Source organism: Ranitomeya imitator, chromosome 10, assembly GCF_032444005.1.
Source record: "Ranitomeya imitator isolate aRanImi1 chromosome 10, aRanImi1.pri, whole genome shotgun sequence".
In the NCBI taxonomy this organism is placed as follows: domain Eukaryota; kingdom Metazoa; phylum Chordata; class Amphibia; order Anura; family Dendrobatidae; genus Ranitomeya; species Ranitomeya imitator.
Window position 1 is genome coordinate 67,564,513 of NC_091291.1, and position 25,050 is coordinate 67,589,562.

At 47.4% G+C, this 25,050-nt stretch overlaps 1 protein-coding gene across 3 annotated transcripts in view; it reads right to left on the reverse strand.

Annotated features, from left to right (window-relative positions):
• The window catches only part of LIG1 (DNA ligase 1), a 389,895-nt gene that overhangs the window by 85,120 nt on the left and 279,725 nt on the right, over positions 1–25,050 (reverse strand). For all 3 annotated transcript variants that reach the window (XM_069741985.1, XM_069741988.1, XM_069741987.1), the window contains 2 exons: positions 17,557–17,667; positions 10,162–10,233 (listed from right to left, as the gene is read on the reverse strand). In XM_069741985.1, coding sequence (XP_069598086.1) covers positions 10,162–10,233; positions 17,557–17,667 — 183 coding nt within the window. The remainder of the gene's footprint in view (positions 1–10,161; positions 10,234–17,556; positions 17,668–25,050) is intronic.

Sequence of the window (25,050 nt, forward strand, 5' to 3'; positions counted from 1 at the left end):
TAACACCTATATCATCGCCTTTAATCAAAATTAAGCCAAGTGATAATTATTACGAACACCAAGAATGAACACCAGGCCATAACATATGAAAAAATACAAACTTTATTTTGAATATCTAAAACCATATACCACACATAAAATCATGAAATTATGGAGTAACCAAAATACAGAGACAACCGACAGGTATGACTGGAACAGTGGCAAAGAAATATATAAATATATAGATAGATAGATATAAATATATATATAAGGAGTAACCTTCCAATCAAATCATATAGTGCGTATATACAAACCCGCAAGAAAGAAAAAAAAAAAAAAATCCTGCAGGTGTAGCCAGTAGTATCCCCAATGCAGCGGTCATAGATGACAATGCACAAAGATTATTTAAATAGAATATAAGAAATATGTATGTATTAATGTTAAATATATTTAAAGACTAATAGGGAATAAATATATGTATATATAAATGTTCACAGTATATATAGAGGAAGGACCATAGTTACCAAATGTAAGCCACCAGTCAGGGACCCACGGGAACCCGAACCTGCAACACCTATCCAAATCTCCCCAAAGAAGGAAACCAAGACGAAATCAAAAACAAAAAACGTCCTCTTGCAAAATATTCCCAGGGCTGCAGACCCCTCAGCTCCACGCACAAACTGAAGTTTGATGCAGCCTTGCCCAATCAATGGTCAGATAGCGAAGACACTGACTCAATTCAAAATGATCCAGATATAAAAGATTATATCAAGGATTTACCCACAACGGAATGTATAGAAAAAATTATTCAAAGACTTTACACAAACAATAAAAGAAGAGATCACAGATATTAGCGATGATGTCAAAACCGCTCAATAAGCAAGAGACCGGAAAAAAATTGAATACGATGAAAACAGGATTTTTGGTTGCTTACCGTAAAATCTGTTTCTCGGAGCCTTCATTGGGGGACACAGGAACCATGGGTGTATGCTGCTGCCACTAGGAGGCTGACACTATGCAAATAAAAAGTTAGCTCCTCCTCTGCAGTGTACACCCCACCGACAGGAAGTAGGATCTTCAGTTAGTGAGAAAGCAGTAGGAGAAGCAACGTGTAAAAGAGAAAGAATAATATAATAATAATAAACTTTATATAGCGCCAACAAAATCCATGGCGCTTCACAGATTAACAGCTTCAAACACTCAGTGTTCAAAGAACTCAAACGTAGACAGTAAGCAGAGCTGTTCAACTTGGGAGGGTGCTGTGTCCCCCAATGAAGGCTCCGAGAAACAGATTTTACGGTAAGCAACCAAAAATCCTGTTTTCTCTATCGCCTTTCATTGGGGGACACAGGAACCATGGGACGTCCCAAAGCAGTCCCTGGGGTGGGAAAAAACAGACTTCCATCAGGTCAGAGGACTCACCACTGCCGCCTGCAGGATCCTTCTGCCCAGGCTGGAATCCGCCGTAGTTCGGCGAAACGTGTGGATGGAAGACCAGGTTACCGCTTTGCAAAGCCGTCGGCGAAAGCCCTGTGACGTACCGCACTGGAAGCGCCGACTGCCCAGGTAGAGTGAGCCTTCATCTCAGGAGGGGGCCCTCTGTGCTTGACCCGGTAAGCTTCCAAAATTGCCATTCTGATCGAGCGAGCAATCGTTGCCTTGGAAGCCGGCAGGCCTCTACGCACGCCATCAGGGATGGCGAAAAGAGAATCCATCTGTCGGAAAGCGGCCGTGCTAGCCAGGGAGATCCTCACTGCCCTGACGAGGTCCAGCCTGTTCAACGATCGCTCCAGAGGATGAGTCGGAGCTGGACAAAAGGAAGGTAGAACGAAGTCCTCGTTGAGGTGGAAAGATGAAAACCACCTCGAGAAAGGAAGGAAGGCGGAGGCCTGGGACCACCTTATCCTGGTGGAAAAATCAAGAAAGGAGGTAGCAGGAAATGGGCGTCAACTCAAAAACGCGGCGGATCGAAGAGATGGACCTGAGAAAAGCCACCTTCTGAGATAGAACTGACAGGGAAAACTCCCTGAGAGGCTCAAAGGGGGGAACCCCTAAGAACAACCAACACAACCTTTAAATCCCATGAATCCACAGAGGCCCTGATCGGAGGGACAGCGTGGACTACTCCTTGAATGAAGGTCTTAACCTGTGGCTGAGGAGATAAAGTCTTCTTAAAGGGAAGAAGAGCGCAGGAACCTGGCCCTTTTGGGAACTGAGAGCGAAGCCCGAATCCAGTCCTGCCTGAAGGAAAACCAAATGGAAGGCAGGGAAAAAGGACATAGGTGAAAAGCGGTTGGACTCGCATCAGCGAAAGTAAGCCTTCCAGGTACAATAGTAGATCCTGGAAGAAGACAAAGGCTTCCTAGCCTGAATTATAGTGTGACTCATCCGGGCCGAAAGGCCGGACACTTAAAACAGTGGAGTCCACAGCCACGCGCTGAGACAGCAGATCGGGTCTGTTTGGAAGGCACCAGGGGTGTCCGCGAGAAGATTGACGATGTCTGCAAACCAAGACCTCCAGGGTCAATCCGGGACGATCAGAATGACCGGCACCCATCCCGCCTTGATCTTTTTCGACAGCTTGGAAAGCAAGGGAAGGGGTGGGAACCGATAGGGGAGCAGGAACTGCGACCAAGGAATGACCAAAATGTCAACACCACTGTGAGAGGATCACGGGACCCTGGGCCGACCCGAGGGACCTCCTGTTCTATCGGGACGCCATGAGGTCCACCTCTGGAGTCCCCCATCGAAGAGCAATCCGACGGGAAACCTCCTGAAGTACCATTCCCCTGCCGCGAGGCCCTCGAAGCCGAGGAAGTCGGCGGCCTAAATGTCCACGCCGGGGACATGCACTGCGGAGCTCACCAGGACCGTTGCCTCTGTCCAAAGGAGGATCCTGGAATCTCAGCCGAGGCCAGAGAACGCCGAGTCCACCCCTGGTGGTAGACGTATGCCACTGCTATGTCATTGTCTGTCTGGGTTCGAATTGGCAGGCTGCTGAGAGTCCTTACCCAGTGAAGGCAAGACGGAAAGATGATCCGGAACTCGAGAACATTGATCGGCAAAGAGGACTCCTGCGCCGACCAACAACCCTGAAAGAACAGGAGACAAAGCCCCGCGCCTCCGCCGAGGGGGCTGGCGCCCGTTGTCACCACCTGCCAGGGAACTGGAAGGAAGGATATGCTGAGAAGGATCTACTCTGGGATAAGAGAAGTGACCTCGGCCACCAGTCGAGGAACCATTTGACCCGGGAGAAAACCGGATCGGACGATGCAGGGAGAAGACAGACCTGTCCCCTGTGATAGAATAGCCTGCTGAAGAAGTCTTGAATGAAACGGGCGAAGGGAAAATTGCTTCCGATGTTGCAACCAACCTCCTTAGGGCCTTTAAGGCCCATCGGAAAGGAGGGGAGCCGAGAACCCTGGAGCAAGCGAACTTCCCGACAAAGGAGGGATATCTTGTCTTCGGGAAGGAAGACTCTGGTCCGACAAGTGTCGAAGAACATGCCCGGAGATACGAGGCGCTGAACAAGACGGAACTTCTTCCTGTTGACGAGCCACCCGCAACAGTTAGAATGTCGGGAAAGATGGATAGACTTTCGGGAGCCTGAAACCGAAATTCCTGAGCCTCCATGGAAGCGATTACTGAACGAGGGGATATCGTCCTGAAGTGTCTCCGACGAAACTTCTTGTTCAGCAAATTGAGATCCGGACTGGGACGAACCTTGTCGTTCTCTGTCAGTACAAAAAGATTCGAAGAGAAGCCTGTGAACCGTTCCTGTTCTGGGACGGGAACGATTACTCCGGATTTAAGGAGGGAAACAATGGCAGTAAAGAAAACCCGGGACTAGAGCGGGGTCTCTCGTAGGTTGGGATTTGAAGAAAACGATCCCAGGACCGTGAAATGAAGATTTTGTGTCTAGAGGGAACAGGTGCCCTGGCCCATGCGACCTCTGCTGAGGACACCCAGACGTCCCTGAGGAACAGGAGACGGTTGCCCAGTCTGAGAAACGGGCTGGGGTCTAGTCGTGGGTCATGCCTAGGTGGAACTTCCAGTCCTGGACCTGGAGAATCCACCTAAGGAGTAGCAGGCACGCCAGGAAAGAGTGAGCCGAAGAATACCTTCTTCTCAACATGCCTGTGGCCTCTGCAGTTGCGAAGAAGAATCTGATGCCGCAAAACTACGAGAAAGGTCGAAAAGACCAAAGTAGCCGCCTAAGGGGAAGTAGTTGAGGTCTGGAGAAGAAGACTGGTGCCACCAGTGGCGTCCTTAATAATTTGGTCCAGCTTGGAACCGAAAGGACGTGAACCTTGAAAAGGCAGGCTCGTGAGGGACTTCTTCAATGACTCTTGAGTCAAACAGTGCGACAGCTGGCAACGACATTACTGGGCGCCCGTGCGGCAGAAGACGCGACGTCCCGGGAACAAATTATTCCCCGGCATGAGTAATCTGGGTGGCAAGTTCCTCCAGCCGGCCTGACGGAGCTCCAGCTTGAATGCCCCAACGGAGTTGTTTGGCCCCTCAAATACAGACTTCGAAACCCATGAGGAAGCCAAAGCCGGGCATTGGGATGATGCGGCAGTTTCGAAAGCAGACTTCACGAAGGATTCCATGATCCAATCGATGGAATCTTTCAGAGCCGCCCACCGGACAGCGTAAGGACTGTGTTGGCGTCAAGTCTAGCAGCCGACGGATCCACAGGGGGAGAGGTCGTTCTCTAACGCCTCTCATTCCGGTTGGCAATGAGATCCGGAGGAAAGAGATGAGACTCCAAGACGATTGTCTCTTTGAGAACGTCTGGTCGAATTCGCTCTCTCTGGCCAGAAGCTCCTCGAATTCAGGATGAGGAGCAAATACCTTGGGAGGTAGTTTAGACCGTCTAAATGAAACCGCCTGATCTGCGGGTTTCGTAGAGGAATCTTCGATGCCACAGGTCTGATTGGTCGCTCCAATGAGGCTTTGAACCATATCCCTCATGTTAGCTATTTGGTTCGAATCCGGCCCCAAATTATCCTCCGAAGGCGCATCAGAGAAGCCTCGCCTGACTCAGCGGAGGAGGATCGGGAGGACACCGACCGCAGAGGAGGACCGAGTGGCGAGATGGAGCGAGAAGAGGACTCAGACCGGCGTTCCTGTCTGGACCTTTTGCAGCTAGCCTTGGAAGGCATGGACGGAGCTTCCTGCGACCCGGTGGCTACTGCGGGGGTCTGCAGGGGTAACCGATCCAGCACGGAAACCAGGGTTTGAGACACCCCTGTTAAATTGGCCACCGATTGAGACAGAGAGGAGGCCCAGCCTGGGATGGGTATCACTCTGGGGCGGATCGGCTGGGGGATCCTGGGCGGTGGGAACAATCGGGTTGCTGCAGGACAGACATAGCGGAGTGTCAGTCTGCGGTGCAGAGCTACTTACGGCAGACGAAATCCGGAGGAAGCTGTCCGGCTAGATGGTATGGACCTCCGGCGAGAAATAGACCCTTAGGCAGGAGGGTGGTAAGGCCTGCTGCCGTAATCTTGATCGATCTGCGTTGCTTAAAATTAACTTTCATTGCTGGGGTTCGAACTCACAGCTCTCTGTTTGCAAGCCTGCACACCTTACCGCTGTACTATATCACTCTCTTGTTCCGGAGGAGGGGACTCGTGGGTTAGGAGTCCCAAGATGGCGCCGGTGGGAGGAGAAAAGGCGGTTCTCAGTGAAATTGTCGGGCGGGAGAAAAGCCCGCCCGACGAACAAGGAAAGGGGGCGGAGTCCGGCACCGGAAGTAGGCCCAGGCAGAAGCCGGGGCCTAAATTAGCGATCGGTGACCGGCATGGAAGGGCTGCAGCGGAGAACAGTGCGCCGCAGAAGGCGATGGTGAGCGGCCGCCTACAGCGGCGGGAGTAGCGCAGCCGCAGGTCCCAAGCGGTGTGGCGGTCTGGCAAGCCGCCGCGCTGAGGGAGGATGAGCGGCACTGTAAGCGGCCAGAGGGACGCAGCTGCAGGGGGCCCGAAGCGATGCGGCGGCCGGTAAAGCCGCCGCGCTGAAAAGAAATGAACGGCCGCATACAGCGGCCGGAGCAGGGAAGCCAGAGAGGGCCAAAGCGATATGGCGGCTGGGAAGCCGCCGCGCTGAAAAGAACGGCCGCATACAGCGGCCAGAGCGATGCGACGCAAAGCCACCATGCAGAAAAGAAATGAACGGCCGCAAACAGCGGCCGGAGCAGGGGAGCCACTGAGGGCCGAAGCCACCGCGCTGAAGCTGGGGCTAGGAAGCCTGCAGGACCCGAGGCGGAAATGTCCGCCCCTGAGCAAGGCCACGCACATAGCGTGCCTGGACAAGAAGCGGCGCGGTGGTCCGTAAAGGCAGCCGCGCCGGAACAGGGGACAGGGAGGCCGCCTCCACGGAAGTGGCGCGGCTGAAAAGAGATGCGATTCGCATCAGAAAACCCCCTAAATAGGATTTTTTTTTTTTTATTTCTGGGATCCAGGGAAGCCACAGGGTGGGCGGGAAAATACTCACCTAAACATCCCCCGCCGGTACTAACCTGGAAGGAATGAGACGTCCACGGAGCTGATGGACGTCCTCGTCTCCTCCGACCGACAGGCTCTGGTGGGCGAGTGGGTGGGGGACGGAGCCAGGACCGGACTTCTGAGCACGCTTGTGTGCTAGGATCTTGGTCCTGGAGAGGGATCTATGAGGATACGGGGTGGCAGTACACGCCGTACTCATAGTCCGCATAGTGGGACTACAGGTGTGACTGTTCACCCTGTATCCCTCCGGAAAAACCTGAAAGGAAACGACGCACATTGAGGTAGATAAGGGTCTAATGAAAGACCCGTGTCCACCTCCTACTGACACTAAGCTAAACTGAAGATCCTACTTCCTGTCGGTGGGGTGTACACTGCAGAGGAGGAGCTAACTTTTTATTTGCATAGTGTCAGCCTCCTAGTGGCAGCAGCATACACCCATGGTTCCTGTTTCCCCCAATGAAAGGCGATAGAGAAAATGAGATTCAAATATTCCAAGATCTCACAAAACTGACTCTGGATTCAAGAAGACAACTTCAACCTCTAACACGAGTGGTAAGAAGCAAAAACATTGTCTACAGATGGCTATTTCCATTTGGCTTGGCAATACCCCTAAACAATAAGTCCGCAAGATAAATAGACATACTGCGGTCTGGAAAGAAGCACCGCATGTCCGTCTCCGCAGGGAAGCTGCGGACACCGATGCACGCATAGTGGACATGGGATTTCTTGAAATTCCATCCACTATGCTGTAACATCTGGCCGCTGCGGGTTGGACGCTGGACGCAGCGTTTAACCCGCAGCATTTTCTGACTGTGGGAACATACCCTCAGAAATCTGCGTAAAATGCAATATCTGTTTATTTTTCAAAAATATTTTTTTAAAAATTGGGTGGGCTCCTGCCTAATTTTAATAACCAGCAGATGGAAAGCCGACTGCTGATGTAATATTCGGGGAAGGAGCCAATAGCCATAAAGGTTCCCAGGCTATTAATATCAGCTCACAGATGATTGCTTAGCCTTTGCTGGCTAGTTTACTGGGGACCCTCCCAGAAATTGACATGGGGTCCCTATATAAAATTGAACCAGCAAAGACTAGGCAGACAGCTGCGGGCTGATATTAATAGCCTGGGAAGGGGCCATGTATACTGGCAGTCCCCAGGCTCAACACATCAGCTCTCAGCCGCCCCAGAAATGGTGCATCTTATAGATGTGCCAATTCTGGCACTTAGCCTCGCTCTTCCCACTTGCCCTGTAGCGGTGGCAAGTATGGTAATATTTGTGGGGTTGATGTCACCTTTGTATTGTCCAGTGACATTAAACCCATGGCTTAGTAATGGAGAGGAGTCCATAAGACATCTATCCATTACTAATCCTATAGTTATATGGTAAATAAAAGACACAGCCAGAATAAAGTCCTTTAATTGAAATAATCACACAGACTCCTTTATTGAATCTTAATTTACCATACTTACAACATCGCCTAATCCCCGAATCCCTCGATCTCCTGCAACAGAAATAAAATAATAAACCAACGTAAATACTTTCTGTCCGCCGTAGTCCATTTAGTAACGAGTGTCCCACGACGATCTCACGTGTAGAACAGTCACATTGGGAGATATGACCGCTCTACCCTGCCTCCAGTGATACACTGGCAGGAGCTAATCGTTCCTGCAGTGCATCAGAGTTCACCGGAGCTCATACTCTCACTTACGGCACCACTGCGTGAGAATTTTCTCATGCAGTGCTGCAACAAGTGACAGCACGAACTCCAATGAACGCTCACGGCGGTGCAGTGATACACTGTGGGAGTGATAACCTCCTGTCAGTGTAGCACCTGAGGCCGGGCAGAGCGGTCACATCTCCCAATGATGTGACTGTTCAACACGTGAGATCGTCGTGGGACACTCTTAATTAAAATGGACTACGGCAGAAAGGTAAGAATATGTTGGTTTATTATTTTATTTTTGTTGCAGGAGAAGCGGGCGTCGGGGATTAGGTGTTTGGTGAGTATGAATTTTTTTTTTTTTTTACAACTGAACACAGTCACTGGATGATGAGACTCTGTTCCATCAGACGATGCCTGACTAAACACAGACACCCGCACACAGCTGCACAGACACAGCCACCCGCACACAGACACGCACATATTCTCAGCTCACACACTCTTCCTCCTTCCTTTCTACGGCGTTTTTTCCGCAGACCTTTTTACACCTGCAGTTTGGCTGGAGATTTGACTGACTCAATGCAAGTAAATGGGTGCAGAAACGCTGCAGATCTGCAAAAAGAATTGACATGCTGCGAAAAATAAAACACTGCGAATCAGTGCGGAATGTTCCGGAGCATGTGCACACCTATTCTGGATTCCTATTGATTAACATTGCCTGAACTACCCTTTGAGGATTTGGTGCAATTCTGTGTGGAAAAAAACACTGCGGATCCGCAACAATCTCTGCAGCGTGTGCACATAGCCTAACAGGTTTCCTGACTATTTTGACTCCATGGGTCTTTTCCCAGACATAAGCATGAGTGGATATTGCAGAATGAAAATTGCACATATGCAAGCTTACAGTAGTGTCCAATACATTGCATCCCTATTGTGTTGTGCTAAATGAGTTTTAGGCACATCAGGAATTGGGGCATTTGATCTTAGGAGTGGAGGATCATTAGATTTTTATGTAGAAACCTCCTAAATTTCCTTAGATTATGGATCTCCTAATGCCTCTTAGAGCAAACTCTGTCAAAGTTTGATCTGAGTGTCATCTGAGTGTTATACCATTTTAAAAACAGCACCCTCTATCATATTGAAAAATGCAGTCAGGTAGTTTATTAACCCTTCAGGTGATTTTCAGGAATTAATGCAAAGTGACACGACAGAAATGAAAACGTGTATTGTTACCACCTAAATGCCTCTAACTTCTGAACAGGTTACAACAGCCGTTAGACTCTAAGGTCGCTATTTGGTTATGAATTGCCATGGCAAACATCAGGACCACAAAATCATGATCTGAGGGTACCAATTGGGATAAGGAGGAAGCCCCCACACTCTGTTAACCATTTATACGATATAGTCACTATTGACAGCAGCATCTAAGGGGTTAAACAGATATGGACGGTGCAAACACTGATCGTGGATGATGCAGCAAGTTGTCAACTATAGTGTACAGCTGATAGCTAAAGGATTGTCACCTGTATGGGGAGGCTATTCTCTTATATCTCAGGTCAGTTAAAAGACTTATTGGCGGTCATAGTACTGTCCGATGTTTCACACACACCCATAGACATGTTTGGGGGCGCATGATCAGATTAAAAAAAAAAAAAAAAAAAAAAGCAGATCTGCACTGCCCCATAGCATAACATTGGGCAGAGTGCTATCCAATAAAACATAGAATTAAATTTGGTTGTGTTATCCCACAGTGTGAGCGAGCCCTAAATGTCAAGTATCCAGGACATTTCAATAGCAATCCTCAGCTTCATGTCACTGGAAGCGTGGTGGAGGGGATGAGAGAATGAGACCCCTACCTTAACCAATCACCTATATAACAATTGTTATTGACCATAGCATGCAGAGGGTTAAATGGTCAGTATTATTGTCACACCTGTAAGAAAGCCACACAAGAACAGCATAATGTTTTTAAAATTTTATGGAAGTGATAAAATCCATGTGCAGTACTTACCTCTCCATTGAGATACAGCATGTCGAAAGCATACACACAGACCTGGACTTTTATGTCAGAAGCTTCAACATCCTACAACAGTCAATAAGATAAAGATGTAGAATAAACCAAAGCAAAGATAGGTGATCAAAGGAAACCGTTAAGGCGCAATATAAATCAGCAGCACATCAAACACATGTGTGTATGTAACAACGTGCAAAGGAAATGTTCAGTTCAACAATTTTTAAAGGGAATCGGTCATCAGACCTTCACACCCCAAACTATCTTTATGCCCATATAGCTCTTTCACAGACAATCCAGCAAAACCTTTGCATGGCCAGCAGTTTCCTTCATTACTGAGAAATCAGCATGTGAATTGATATGGAAATGACCTTTCCTGCGCCTGCGCACTGCAGTACTTTCCTCTGCCCTCAACAGGGCAGACAAAGTACACCTGCGCCGGAGCCGCAGCGCGAAGACCAGAAGAGGATGTCATGGAATGAAGATGGGAGGCGCCGGAGCGGACCTGATCCACCCATTTGACCAGACCGCAGCGGGACCGCCCCTGGGAGAGTATAATCTAACGTCTTTTTCTCCTCTTTCAGGACACATTGGGGGCTTACCTACTGCATTACAGAATGCTGTAGATAAGACCCTGATGACGGTGAGCTTACCTCACCATCGATTTTGGGGGTGACAGGTTCCCTTTAAGTGGTGAAAAAAAATTCCAGTTTGTTACAAAAAAAAAAAAGAAATTGTGCATTTTCCGATACCCGTAGTGTCTCCATTTTTTGTGATCTCAGGTTGGGGGAGGGCTTATTCTTTGTGCGCCAATCTGACGTCTAATGATACAATTTTGGTGCAGATATGTTCTTTTGATCGCCTGTAATTGCATTTTAATGCAATGTTGCAGCAACCAAAAAAAGGTACTTCTGGCGTTTTGACTTTTTCTTGTTACGCCGTTGAGCAGTCGGGTTAATTATTTTTTTATATTGATCGTTCGGGCGATTTTGAACACGGAGATACCAAATATGTGTAGGTTTGATTTTTTTTTGGTATTGTTTTATTTTGAATGGCGCAAAACGGGGTGATTTGAACCTTTTTTTTTTCTCCTACGCCTCACATTGGGGGACACAGGACTGTGGGTCAATGCTACTGCCGCCACTGAAAAAAAGTTTAGCTCCTCCTCCGTCGTATACACCCTGACACTGGCCACCGAAGAATCCAGTCCATGCTTAGTGTCTGAAGGAGGCACACGTCAGGGTTCCAGACCTTTTGGACCCTTTTTTCTACATCTTGGAAGTGAGACAGGGGCGACAGACCCTTTTGAAGGGGTCCGATCTCCCCAAACCATCAACGAGCGAGCACGTGTGAGGAATACTCCACGTATTCTCGCCACTTCTGGGGCGATCATTACATTTACTCCCCGGCTTCTGACCGGGGTAGGCCGCGGGCAGAAGCCCAGCCCCTTCCGACACGTCATTTTCTGGGACCGCCCCCTTTTTTCCTCGCAGAGGAGAAATCCAGGCCCCAGCTTTGGCCTGCTGTAGGCCGCAGGGATGCTGCAATCCCGCCAGTTCCGCTCACTGATGACGCCACTCTTTTTAAAAAAAGACAGCACACACTCATCGCTCTGTGACAGGTTCCACAGTGCGAACGGGGACACAGGACTGGGGTAAGTGCTACTCCCCCCAGCCTGACAGCAGTAATATCTGCATTTCCTCAGTCTAGAGCCCCTGATTATAGCATCTGCAGAGCACCACGTCTAGAAGGACCAAATCTCACCCGGTCCTATATACCGTATGTGTAGCCTGTCGGTTCGCTTTTTCGCATGCCCAGAGTAATCGTCTCTGCGAGGCCTGTGGCTCTGAACGCGCTCAGGAGCCCCCCCTCCCCCCCCCCCCTGCGATTTCCCCTGCGATTTCCCCTGCGACTCATGCAGAAACTGGGGTGTTTCCACCGGAATGGGTCACGTCCTTCTCGAAATCCATGGCATCCCTAACTAAGGCATTCGAGTCCCTTCAGACCCTGGCTGGAGTCAGGGACAGCAGTTCGCCTGCCTTAGAGAGATCCTCCGACTCTAGAGCCTTCGGCCTGCAGGGGCCGTGCTCGCACTAGGCAGACGCGGGGGAAGCGAACCCTCACAGGGTCTCCCGGTCCATCAGGTGCATCTGCATCTTGGAGTTCCGCCTCTCGATCACCTTCCCCAGCAGAGAGCAGTGAACTCGGTTCGGACTATGATTCTGAGGGGTCCCTTAATTTGGAGACACCTGGTTTCCAGGAGTCAGTAAACAGCCTAATTGAGGCCGTTAACCAGACCCTGGGAGTAGAAGACGAACCCGCCTTGACCTCAGATCACAAGGTATCATTCAAGAGAGCCAAGCAGTCTCATAGGGTTTTCTCTTCTCACTCTGAGTTTGAGGACTTGGTCCAGGATCTCTGGGAACGTCCGGACAGACGTTTTTCAGGTCAAAAAGCCTTGAAGGCAAGATACCCTTTTGCTCCTGAGCTACGTAACAAATGGGTAGAATCCCCTTCGGTAGATCCTCCGGTGTCTCGCTTGGCCTCTAACACACTGTTATCCCTTCCCAACGGCTCCTCTATTAGGGATCCTATGGATCGGCTTATAGAAAGTTTGGCTCGTTCAGTTTTTGAGGCCTCAGGTTCAGCCCTCTCACCCTCTTTTGCGGCAACATGGGTAGGCCATGATGGCCATGATGTCAGAATCTTTGACTAAGGCTCTTCAGGAGAGGGACCTGCCAATGGAGTTGACAGAAATGTCAAATCAAATAGCTCTTGCTGGGAGCTATCTGATCAATGCGTCCTTAGATGCAGCAGCAAATGCAATTGCCATTAGAAGGGCTCTCTCGTTGAGAACATGGCCGGCGGATTCTACCTCCAAGAAATCGCTTACAACCCTCCCTTATCAGAGGGGCCGTTTATTCGGAGAGAAACTGGATCAGCTCATTTCTGATACCACAGGAGGGAAAGCAATTTTCTCCCACAACAAAGGATTAAACAGCCTTTTCGTTGCCAGTTTCAGGCCTGTTTCAAACTCTTTCGTAATACCAGGTGGACCCCAGCGTCAAATCTCGTTGCGCCAGGTCGACCCAACCAGGACCGAGATAATCCCAGCTGCCTAGATCAAGGAGATCTAGGTCCCATAGGTTTTCGGCCAAGTGACTGGAGGCGTCCTCTGGTCACCACCGACAAAGTTGGCGGCCGCCTACTCTCATTTCACCAGGCCTGGCTCACCATGGTTCACAACAGGTGGGTAAGAGAGCTGGTGTCCTCAGGATACAAGATAGAGTTGGTCTGCCACCCCTGTGCCGGTTCTTCCCATCCCGTTTTCCCAGGTCAGAAGCCCGGCTTCAAGCCCTGTTCAATTCAATAGAGTCCCTTCAACTCCAAGGGGTCATCATTCCAGTTCCAAAAGAAGAGAGATTTCAGGGGTTTTATTCCAATCTTCATAGTTCCCAAAAGAGACGGAACGGAAAGGCCCATTTTGGACCTGCAACGTTTAAACAGCTTTGTCTACATTCGTCGCTTTCGAATGGAATCCCTCCGGTCAGTCATTGTGTCAATGGGAAAAGGGGGCTTAGCCTCAATAGACATTCAGGATACCTACCTGCATATTGCCATATTTCCTTCGCACCAAAGGTTTCTACGCTTTGCCATAAACAACCTGCATTTTCAGTTCATGGCCTTACCTTTCGGGCTGGCCACCGCACCCAGAGTATTCACAAATGTCATGGCGGCGGTTGTGTCCATTCTGCACTCCCGAGGCATACTCGTTTTACCATATCTAGACGATCTTATCAAGGGGCCGTCCTTTCGGGTCAGCGAGGAAAATTTCTTTTCTAGGGATGATTTTCGACACCTCAAGCTCTGACAATTTTGCCCCAGGACAAAGTCCTGACTCTTCGGCAAGAGGTGTGGGTCCTTCATCGGCCAAACTGTCATACGATCCGGTTCTACATGAGGGTCTTGGGAAGGATGGTTGCGGCAATGGAAGCGGTGCCATTTGCGCAACTCCATCTTCGCCCTCTCCAACATGCACTTTTAACAGCATGGGACAAGAGTCCGTTCTCCCTCAATCTCAAGTGCCGTCTGTCTCCAGGTCAGGCAAGCTCTCTCATGGTGGTTAACCAGTCAGTCCCTACTAAAGGGGAAACCCTTTCCCGCAACCCATTGGCTAGTAGTCACGACAGATACCAGTCTCCTCGGTTGGGTAGCATTGTTTTATCACCACACAGCTCAGGGACGCTGGTCCTCTCGGGAGTAAGGTCTTCCGATGAATCTTTTAGAGATTTGAGCAGTTCGGCTGGCTTTGCAGCATTTCCATCATCTTCTGGCAGGCCGCCCTGTCCGGATTCAATCAGACAATGCCACAGCCGTGGCATACATAAATCATCAAGGGGGTACCCGCAGCAGGGCGGCCATGCAGGAGGTAAAGCAAATACTCTGCTGGGCCGAGAGGAATCACTCGGTGATTTCAGCAGTCCACATCCCGATCTACCACCAGAACTTAGGGGCCCTGTGTTTAACGGCCTGGCATTTGAATCTTGGGTTCTACCACAGGCCGGGTTCTCCCAAGAGGTAGCCGCTACCATGATTAGCGCATGGAAATCCGTCTCGGCACGTATTTATCATCACACCTGGAAGGTTTTCATTTCATGTTGCAGAAAGCGTGGACTACCTCCACAATGCTTCTCCATCCCAGACATTCTTGCCTTTCTCCAAGTCGGCCTGGATTCAGGACTGGCACCAAGTACTCTTAAAAGAGAAATATCAGCCTTGTCGGTGCTTTTTCAGCGCAGAATCGCCTTGCAGGAAACTCCTTTCGAACCCCTTCAGGACTTCTCTTTAACTTACCTTTCCTGGAAGGTCATATTCTTGGTGGCCATAACTTCCATTAGACGGGTATCAGAGCTGGCAGCTCTATCCTGCCGTGCTCCTTTTCTACGGTTCCATCAGGATAAAGTGGTGCTCAGACCAGCACCCTCCTATTTGCCAAAGGTAGTTTCCTCGTTTCACATTAACGAGGACATCGTTCTACCTTTTTTGCCCAGCGCCGACACACCGTGTGAAAAAACCTCTCCATACGTTAGACCTAGTGAGAGCGCTGAGGAGGTACATTTCTCGGACGGCTCCTTTTCGGCAGGCGGATGCGCTGTTTGTCTTCCTGGAGGGTCGCAGGAAAGGATTCGCTGCCTCAAAATCTACCTTGGCCAGGTGGATACGATCGGCTATTCAGGAGGCATATCTCGTCAAGGGCATGGTAGTTCCAGCTGGAATCAAAGCACATTCCACTCGAGCATTGGGGGGCTTCCTGGGTGCTTCGGCACCAGGCTTCAGCAGAACAGGTTTGCAGGGCTGCAACCTGGTCTACTTTGCATACCTTTTCCAAACACTACAATATCCACACTAAGACTTCTGCAGATGCAAGTCTGGGTAGAAGGATTCTTCAGGCAGCAGTAGCGCACTTGTAGCAGGCAGTTGCCTGGATACTAAACCGGTGAGTTAATTCCCCACCCAGGGACTGCTTTAGGACATCCCACAGTCCTGTGTCCCCCAATGAGGCGAAGGAGAAATATAGAGATTTTTGTGTTACTCACCGTAAAATCCTTTTCTCCGAGACGCTCATTGGGGGACACAGCTCCTTCTTTGTTAGCCAGATGGCTCCTTTTTGTTTCTGACTTTATCAGTCAGTGGGGTCGTTTCTAGACATGATATTTCTGTATTAATGCTGATGTATTTTTTTCTTTTGTTCTCCTACTGCTTTTGCACAAAACTAGGTTCTTCGGTGGCCAGTGTCATGGTGTATACGACGGAGAAGGAGCTAAACTTTTTTTCATGTTTACTTAGTGTCAGCCTCCTGGCGGCAGTAGCATACACCCACAGTCCTGTGTCCCCCAATGAGCGTCTCGGAGAAAAGGATTTTACGGTGAGTAACACAAAAAAGCCCCATTTTTTTTTTAAAGTTTGGCATGCTTCAATAGTACCCATGGGAGACTAGAAACTGCCATAACTCAATCGGCTCTGCTACATACAGGCGATGATCAGATTAACTGTATGCAGAAGAATTCCTCACTTGCTATGAGCGCTAACCACTGGGTGGTGCTCATAGCAATCCAGTAGTCACAACCATAGAGGTCTGCTGGAGACCTCTGATTGTCATGGCAACCCATCGATGACCCGCGATCAAGTGACAGGGGTCACCGATGGGCGTGATTTACGGCACACTTGAAGGAGGCGCGTGTTAAATGCCAATGTCAGTTTGACAGCGGCATTTAGTGAGTTAAGAGGATCGCAATTCCTCCCACGGTTGTTAGCAGCACATGTCAGCTGTTCAAAACAGCTGACACGTGCCGGAAACTATGTGGGCTCACCACTGGAGCCCACATCAAAAGTGAGGGTATCCAACATTGGCGTATTATTACACCCGATGTTGGAAAGAGGTTAAAAACAGATGAAACTTTTACACAGACAAAAAGGATCACAGCCATAGATGACATAATATAACATGTGAAGATGACAAAGTTTCTCAGATGGGTGACATTCAGGGACAGATTCCGGAAATGGCACATATGAGGCATGATAAACAGCAAGTGTAAACAGAGTCCATCCTTTTATCCAAGCTGACACGATAGTCTTCTTCTATCCCACTGGAGTGACGTTTTATGTGCGTCGCGTCCGCCATTTTCGACCGCGCATGCGTGGCCGAAAATCTACCCCCTCCTCCCCCGGACTGCAGAATGGGCAGCGGATGCGTCGAAAAACTGCATCCGCTGCCCACATCATGCAGTAAATTCACAACGCCTGTCGGTACATCGGCCCGACGCAATGGGACGGACCCATACCGACGGAAGTGTGAAAGAAGTCTTACCATGCAATCTGCCTGGCAACTGTCTCAGTGAGGAGTCTGACTCTTTTCTACCTGGGCTGCTGCACTAAATGCTGATTCACAGTGATAAGAAATCCCTACATGAAAGAATCCTAACCTTCAATGATAAATAAAAGTGCACAGAGTAATAGTAATACCCAACTCTGTGGTTCTGCATATATGTTTGTTATTGCTATCATTACAACCTGTAAAATCAGGTTTCCTTTGTGGTCATTTTTGTTGCACTTTGAACACCATAAAAATAACAAGAAAAGACAAAAATGCGCTGTTTTTTTCCCCACCATTTTAGCTCATGTTAAATTATTACCCTTTAATTCCAGTACCTGACATTGTAGTGTGAAAGATTCAAAACTACATCTCATCCAACCAATAGGAATTAAAATAAAAAATGTATTTAAAATACTAAAGGATCTTGAGGTCATCCTATTTTCTACATAGGCAGCAGGCAATAACGCAATTCAACAAAATGTACAATTTAAATATTAATCTTAAAAAAAAAATACACAAACCTTTCGTTTTCTTGTAGTCAGAACTTGAAACGGCTGGATTTGCTTTTTTTGAGGGTCCCATGCGACTGCTTCTGAGTCAAAGATACAGGATTTTACTGTGGGTTTCCTCACCTAGCAAAAACAGATTGAGAACAATCAAAACAATGTACATAAAGTAATAAAAAAGGTTCTCTATTAGAAGACATGGAAAAGAATAGTTAGGACAGATTTGTATATGTGGCTCATAACGGCCAATGATAAAACGGCCTTCCTTATAACACCTGAGAAATGAAAAGCAAATAGTGAGCACTAGGGTTGAGCGAAACGGGTCGAAATTGTTCAAAAGTCGCCGACTTTTGGCAAGGTCGGGTTTCATGAAACCCGACCCGACCCCAGTGGGGGGTCGGCCATGAAGTCGGCGATCTTTTGAATCTGGAATCGGAATTCCGATCCCGATTCCCGATATGTTTAAGATATCGGGAATTGGTATCGGAATTCAGATTAAAGTGTAAAATATAGAATTAAAATAAAAAATATTGCAATACTTACCCTCTGACGCGCCCTGGTACTAACCGGCAGCCTTCCTCCTTCGGAAGGAAGCAGGGCGCTTCCGAGGGTGAGTATATACCTAATAGGAATATACTCACCCTCGGAAGCGCCCTGCTTCCTTCCGACAGCCTTCCTTCCTAAGAATCAGCCCTTCCAGGATCTTCGGTGACGTCGCGGGTGACGTCGCGGCTTGTGATTGGCCGCGCGAGCGGTCACATGGGCGGCCGCGCGGCCAATCACAAGCCGCGACGTCACCCGCGACGTCACCGAAGGTCCTGGAAGGCTGATTCTAAGGAAGGAAGGTTCCCGGTTAGTACCAGGGCGCGTCAGAGGGTAAGTATAAGGATATTTTTTATTTTAATTCTATATTTTACACTTAAATATGGATCCCAGGGCCTGAAGGAGAGTTTCCGCGCCTTCAGACCCTGGGAACCATGGAAACCCAATGCACTGCATTGGGTTTCGAGTTTCGGCCGACCCCGACTTTTTTATAGGATCGGCCGATTTCACTCGACCCGACTTTTCCAAAAGTCGGGTTTCGTGAAACCCGACCCTATAAAAGTGAAGGTCGCTCAACCCTGGTGAGCACATAGGAAGCCATTACAGAGCACTTTCAGTTGTCAAAAGCTCATTAAGAAACTATTGCAGTGAACTGTATTCTTTTAGACACGGGAGCAAGTGTTCTCATTTGTTTCTTATACGTGCATACAAGCCTTCATTATTATTCAGTTGGGACCTAGAGACAAGTATCTGCTTTTAGGTTTATATTTTTACTAGCTGAAGAGTCTGCAGTTGCCCAGGTATAGTAACTGACTGTGCTTAGTTATAACAAATTATAATGATTATATCTAATACTAGCTGAAGAGCCCGGCGTTGCCTGGGCATAGTAAATATCTGTGGTTAGTTATAGCACCTCACTTCTCTTATTTTCCCATCACACCTCTCATTTTCCCCCTCACATCTCTCATTTTCTCCCTTACACCTCTCATTTTCCCCCTCACTCCTCTCATTCCCCCTAACACTTGCCATTTTGACCTCACATCTGTCATTTTCCGATCACTCCACTATTTTCCCCCACTCCTCATTTTGCACTCTCACCTTTTCATTTTCACCTCACACCTCTCATTTTCCCCTCAGTATATACATGTTTGCCATCTCCCTTATATATGGTATACACCTGTATGTCATCTCCTGTATATAGTATATACCTGTATGTCATCTCCTCCTGTATATAGTATGTACCTGTGTGTCATCTCCTGCATATAGTATATACCTGTGTGTCATCTCCTGCTGTATATAGTATGTACGCGTGTCATCTCCTCCTGTATATAGTATATACCTGTGTGTCATCTGCTCCTGTGTATATTATATATCTGTGTGTCATCTCCTCCTGTATATAGTATATACGTGTGTCATCTCCCCTGTATATAGTATGTACCTGTGTGTCATCTCCTCCTGTATATAGTATATACCTGTGTGTCATCTCCTCCTGTATATAGTATATATCTGTGTGTCATCTCCTCCTGTATATAGTATATACCTGTATGTCATCTCCTGTATATAGTATGTACCTGTATGTCATCTCCTCCTGTATATAGTATGTACCTGTATGTCATCTCCTCCTGTATATAGTATATACCTGTGTCATCTCCTCTTGTATATAGTATATACCTGTGTGTCATCTCCTCCTGTATATAGTATATATCTGTGTGTCATCTCCTCCTGTATATAGTATATACCTATGTGTCATCTCCCCTGTATATAATATATACATGTGTGTCATCTACCCTGTATATAGTATGTACCTGTGTGTCATCTCCCCTGTATACAGTATGTACCTGTATGTCATCTCCCCTGTATATAGTATATACCAGTGTGTCATCTCCTCCTGTATATAGTATATACCTGTGTGTTTTTGAAGGATAATGCCAGACTTGTGTGTTTTAGGGCGAGTTTCATGTGTCAAGTTGTGTGTGTTGAGTTGCATGTGGCGACATGCATGTAGCGACTTTTGTGAGATGAGTTTTGTGTGGCGACATGCGTGTAGCAACTTTTTGTGTCGAGTTGCATGTGACAGGTTAGTATAGCAAGTTGTGTGCAGCAAGTTTTGCGCATGGCGAGTCTTGCGCGTGGCGAGTTTTATGTGTGGTGCGTTTTGAGTATGTGCAAGTTTTGTGTGAAGCAACTTTTGCATGTGTTGCAACTTTTGTGCATGTGGCAATTTTTCCGCCTGTGCAAGTTTTGCGTGTGGCGAGTTTTCCATGAGGTGAGTTTTGCACGTGTGGTGAGTTTTGCGTGAGCCTAGTTTTGCATGTGGAGAGTTTTCCATGAGGTGAGTTTTGCATGTGTGGCGAGTTTTGCGTGAGCCTAGTTTTGCATGTGGCGAGTTTTGCGCGTGGCGAGTTTTGAGCGGCGACTTTTGTGTTTCGACTATTAAGTGGCGAGGTTGGTGTATGTGGGGTGAAATGTGTGCTGAGGGTGGTATATGTTTTCAAGCACCTGGTTGTGTGTGGCGCATTTTGTGTGTGTGTTCATATCCCCGTGTGTGGTGAGTATCCCATGTCGGGGCCCCACCTTAGCAACTGTACGGTATATACTCTTTGGCGCCATCACTCTCATTCCTTAAGTCCCCCTTGTTCACATCTGGCAGCTGTCAATTTGCCTCCAACACTTTTCCTTTCACTTTTTCCCCATTATGTAGATAGGGGCAAAATTGGTGAATTGGAACGTGCGGGGTTAAAATTTCGCCTCACAACATAGCCTATGACGCTCTCGGGGTCCAGACGTGTGACTGCAAAATTTTGTGGCTGCAACTGCGACGGTGCAGATACCAATCCCAGACATACATACACACACATACACATTCAGCATTATATATCTACTATATAAAGGTGTGGGTGTGTGGTGTGTGGTGTGTGGGTGGGTGTGGGTGTGTGTGTGTGTGTGTGTGTGTGTGTGTGTGTGTGTGTGTGTGTGTGTGTGTGTGTCCGGGATTGGCATCTGCACCGTCGCAGCTACAGCCACAAAATTTTGCACAGTCACACGTCTGGACCCCGAGAGCGTCATAGGCTATATTTTGAGGCGAAATATTAACCCCGCGCGTTCCAATTCACCAAACAATTTTGCCCCTATCTACATAATGGGGAAAAAAGTGAAAGGAAAAGTGTTGGAAGCGTCGCAGCTACAGCAACAAGATTTTGCACAGTCACACGTCTGGACCCTGAGAGCACATTTCAAAAACCTGACCTGCACATCCAAACATAGACTGAGTGTGAACAGGTGCTGAACCCAGAGTCGCCAACTCGTATATAGTTAAATAAATAGGGCAGCACACTGCAGCGCCAAAACATGCAAACTTGAAAAAACGAAATTTGAACTGCATTACTGCACTAGAAATATGAAAAATGAGAGCTTTCAGCGCACAAAAATGGCCAATTTTATGTGTACCTCGTAGCCACGTTAAGGCATCTCTCTTATACGAGGTCCTACGTTTGACCTACCTCACTGAGAATAAACGTCTCCATCTGAATGGGTACATGTAAAAACCTCTTCTTGGACTCAAATTCTCTCTCTATGTGGAGGGGTATTGGACCTACTATAAGTAAAACACCTGAAGCTAGGAGGCGGGGAGTGCACGATCAGAAGGCTAGAGAATACATTTCAAAAACCTGACCTGCACATCCAAACATAGACTGAGTGTGAACAGGTGCTGAACCCAGAGTCGCCAACTCGTGCTGCCCTATTTATTTAACTATATACGAGTTGGCGACTCTGGGTTCAGCACCTGTTCACACTCAGTCTATGTTTGGATGTGCAGGTCAGGTTTTTGAAATGTATTCTCTAGCCTTCTGATCGTGCACTCCCCGCCTCCTAGATTCAGGTGTTTTAATTATAGTAGGTCCAATACCCCTCCACATAGAGAGAGAATTTGAGTCCAAGAAGAGGTTTTTACATGTACCCATTCAGATGGAGACGTTTATTCTCAGTGAGGTAGGTCAAACGTAGGACCTCGTATAAGAGAGATGCCTTAACGTGGCTACGAGGTACACATAAAATTGGCCATTTTTGTGCGCTAAAAGCTCTCATTTTTCATATTTCTAGTGCAGTAATGCAGTTCAAATTTCGTTTTTTCAAGTTTGCATGTTTTGGCGCTGCAGTGTGCTGCCCTATTTATTTAACTGGACCCTGAGAGCGTCATAGGCTACGTTGTGAGGTGAAATTTTAACCCCGCGCTTTCCAATTCACCAAATAATTTTGCCCCTATCTACATAATGGGGAAAAGTGAAAGGAAAAGTCTTGGAGGCAAATTGACAGCTGCCAGATGTGAACAAGGGGGACTTAAAGAATGAGAGCGATGGCGCAAAAGAGTATATACCGATCAGTTGCTAAGGTGGGGCCCCGACATGAGATACTCACCACACATGGGGATATGAACACACACAAAATGCGCCACACACTACCACGTGCTTGAACACATATACCACCCTCAGCACACATTTCACCACACATACACCAACCTCGCCACATAAAAGTTGAAACACAAAAGTCGCCGCTCAAAACTCGCCACACGCAAAACTTGCACACACTGAAAAATTGCCACATGCACAAAATTTGCAACACATGCAAAAGTTGCCTCACACAAAACTTGCACATACTCAAAAGGCACCAGACATAAAGCTCACCACGCGCAAAACTCGCCATGCTCAAAACTTGCTGCACACAACTTGCTACACTAACCTGTTACATGCAACTCGACACACAAAAAGTTGCTACACGCATGTTGCCACACAAAACTCAACACACACAACTTGACAAACGAAACTCGCCCTAAAACACACACAAGTCTGGTATTAGCCTTCAAAAAAAAAAATCTGATTAATAAGCAGACAAACTACAAGAGCAACAAATGTATCATATAGGAAATACAGCAGCTGTCAGTCACATGACCTGTCTATTATGTGTATGTGTGAGCTAATATATACTGCCAGGGGGGGGGGCTTCCTGTTGGCTGGGGATTTATCAGGCTGCCAATTTATCTTACAAATACTGAGGTAAAAATACTGAGCAAATAACGTGTTAACGAGGTCTAATACAGGAGATCACACAGGTATATACTATATACAGGGGAGATGACACACAGATATATACTATATACAGGAGAGATAGCACACAGGTATATACTATATAGAGGAGGAGATGACATACAGGTACATACTATATACAGGAGGAGATGACATACAGGTTTATACTAAATACAGGAGGAGATGACACACAGGTATATACTATATACAGGAGCAGATTACCTACAGGTATATACTACATACAGGAGGAGATGACATACAGGTATATGCTATATATAGAAGATGACATATAGGTATATACTATATACAGGAGGAGATGACACAGATATATACTATATACAGGGGAGATGACACACAGGTATATACTATATACAGGAGGAGATGACATACAGGTATATACTATATATAGAAGATGACATACAGGTATATACTATATATAGGAGGAGATGACATACAGGTATATACTATATATAGGAGGAAATGACATACAGGTATATACTATATATAGGAGGAGATGACATACAGGTATATACTATATACAGGGGAGATGACATACAGGTATATACTATATGCAGGAGGAGATGACAAACAGCAGGTATATACTATGTACAGGGGAGATGACATACAGGTATATACTATATACAGGAGATGACATACAGGTGTATACTATATATAAGGGAGATGACAAACATGTATATACTGAGGTGAAAATGAGAGGTGTGAGGTGAAAATGAAAAGGTGTGAGTGCAAAATGAGAGGAGTGAGGGAAAATAGTGTAGTGATTGGAAAATGACAGATGTGAGGTCGAAATGACAAGTGTTGGGGGGAATGAGAGGAGTGAGGGAGAAAATGAGAGGTGTGAGGGAGAAAATGAGAGATGTGAGGGGGAAAATGAGAGGCGTGATGGGAAAATAAGAGAAGTGACGTGCTATAACTAACCACAGATATTTACTATGCCCAGGCAACGCCGGGCTCTTCAGCTAGTCTAATATATAAAGCTGAATGTGTGTGTGTATGTGTGTGTGTATCTCCGGGATTGGCATCTGCACCGTCGCAGCTACAACCACAAAATTTTGCACAGTCACACGTCTGGACCCCGAGAGCGTCATAGGCTATGTTGTGAGGCAAAATTTTAACCCCGTGCGTTCCAATTCACCAATTTTGCCCCTATCTACATAATGGGGAAAAAGTGAAAGGAAAAGTGTTGGAGGCAAATTGACAGCTGCCAGATGTGAACAAGGGGGACTTAAAGAGTGGCGCCAAAGAGTATATACTGTACAGTTGCTAAGGTAGGGCCCCGACATGGGATACTCACCACACACGGGGATATGAACACACACACAAAATGTGCCACACACTACCACGTGCTTGAACACATGTACCACCCTCAGCACACATTTCACCACACATACACCAACCTCGCCACATAAAAGTCAAAACACAAAAGTCGCTGCTCAAAACTCACCTCGTGGAAAACTCACCACACGCAAAACTTGCACACGCGGAAAAATTGCCACTAGCACAAAAGTTGCAACACATGCAAAAGTTGCCTCCACGCGCAAAACTCGCCATGCGCAGAACTTGCTGCACACAACTTGCTACACTAACCTGTCACATGCAACTCGACACACAAAAAGTTGCTACACGCATGTCACTACACAAAACTCATCTCACAAAAGTCGCTACATGCATGTCGCCACACGCAACTCAACACACACAACTTGACACTTGAAACTCGCCAAAAAACACACAAGTCTGGTATTACCCTTCAAAAATAAAAATCTGATTAATAAGCAGACAAAATACAAGAGCAACAACTGTACCATATAGGAAATGCGGCAGCTGTCAGTCACATGACCTGTCTATTATGTGTATGTGTAAGCTA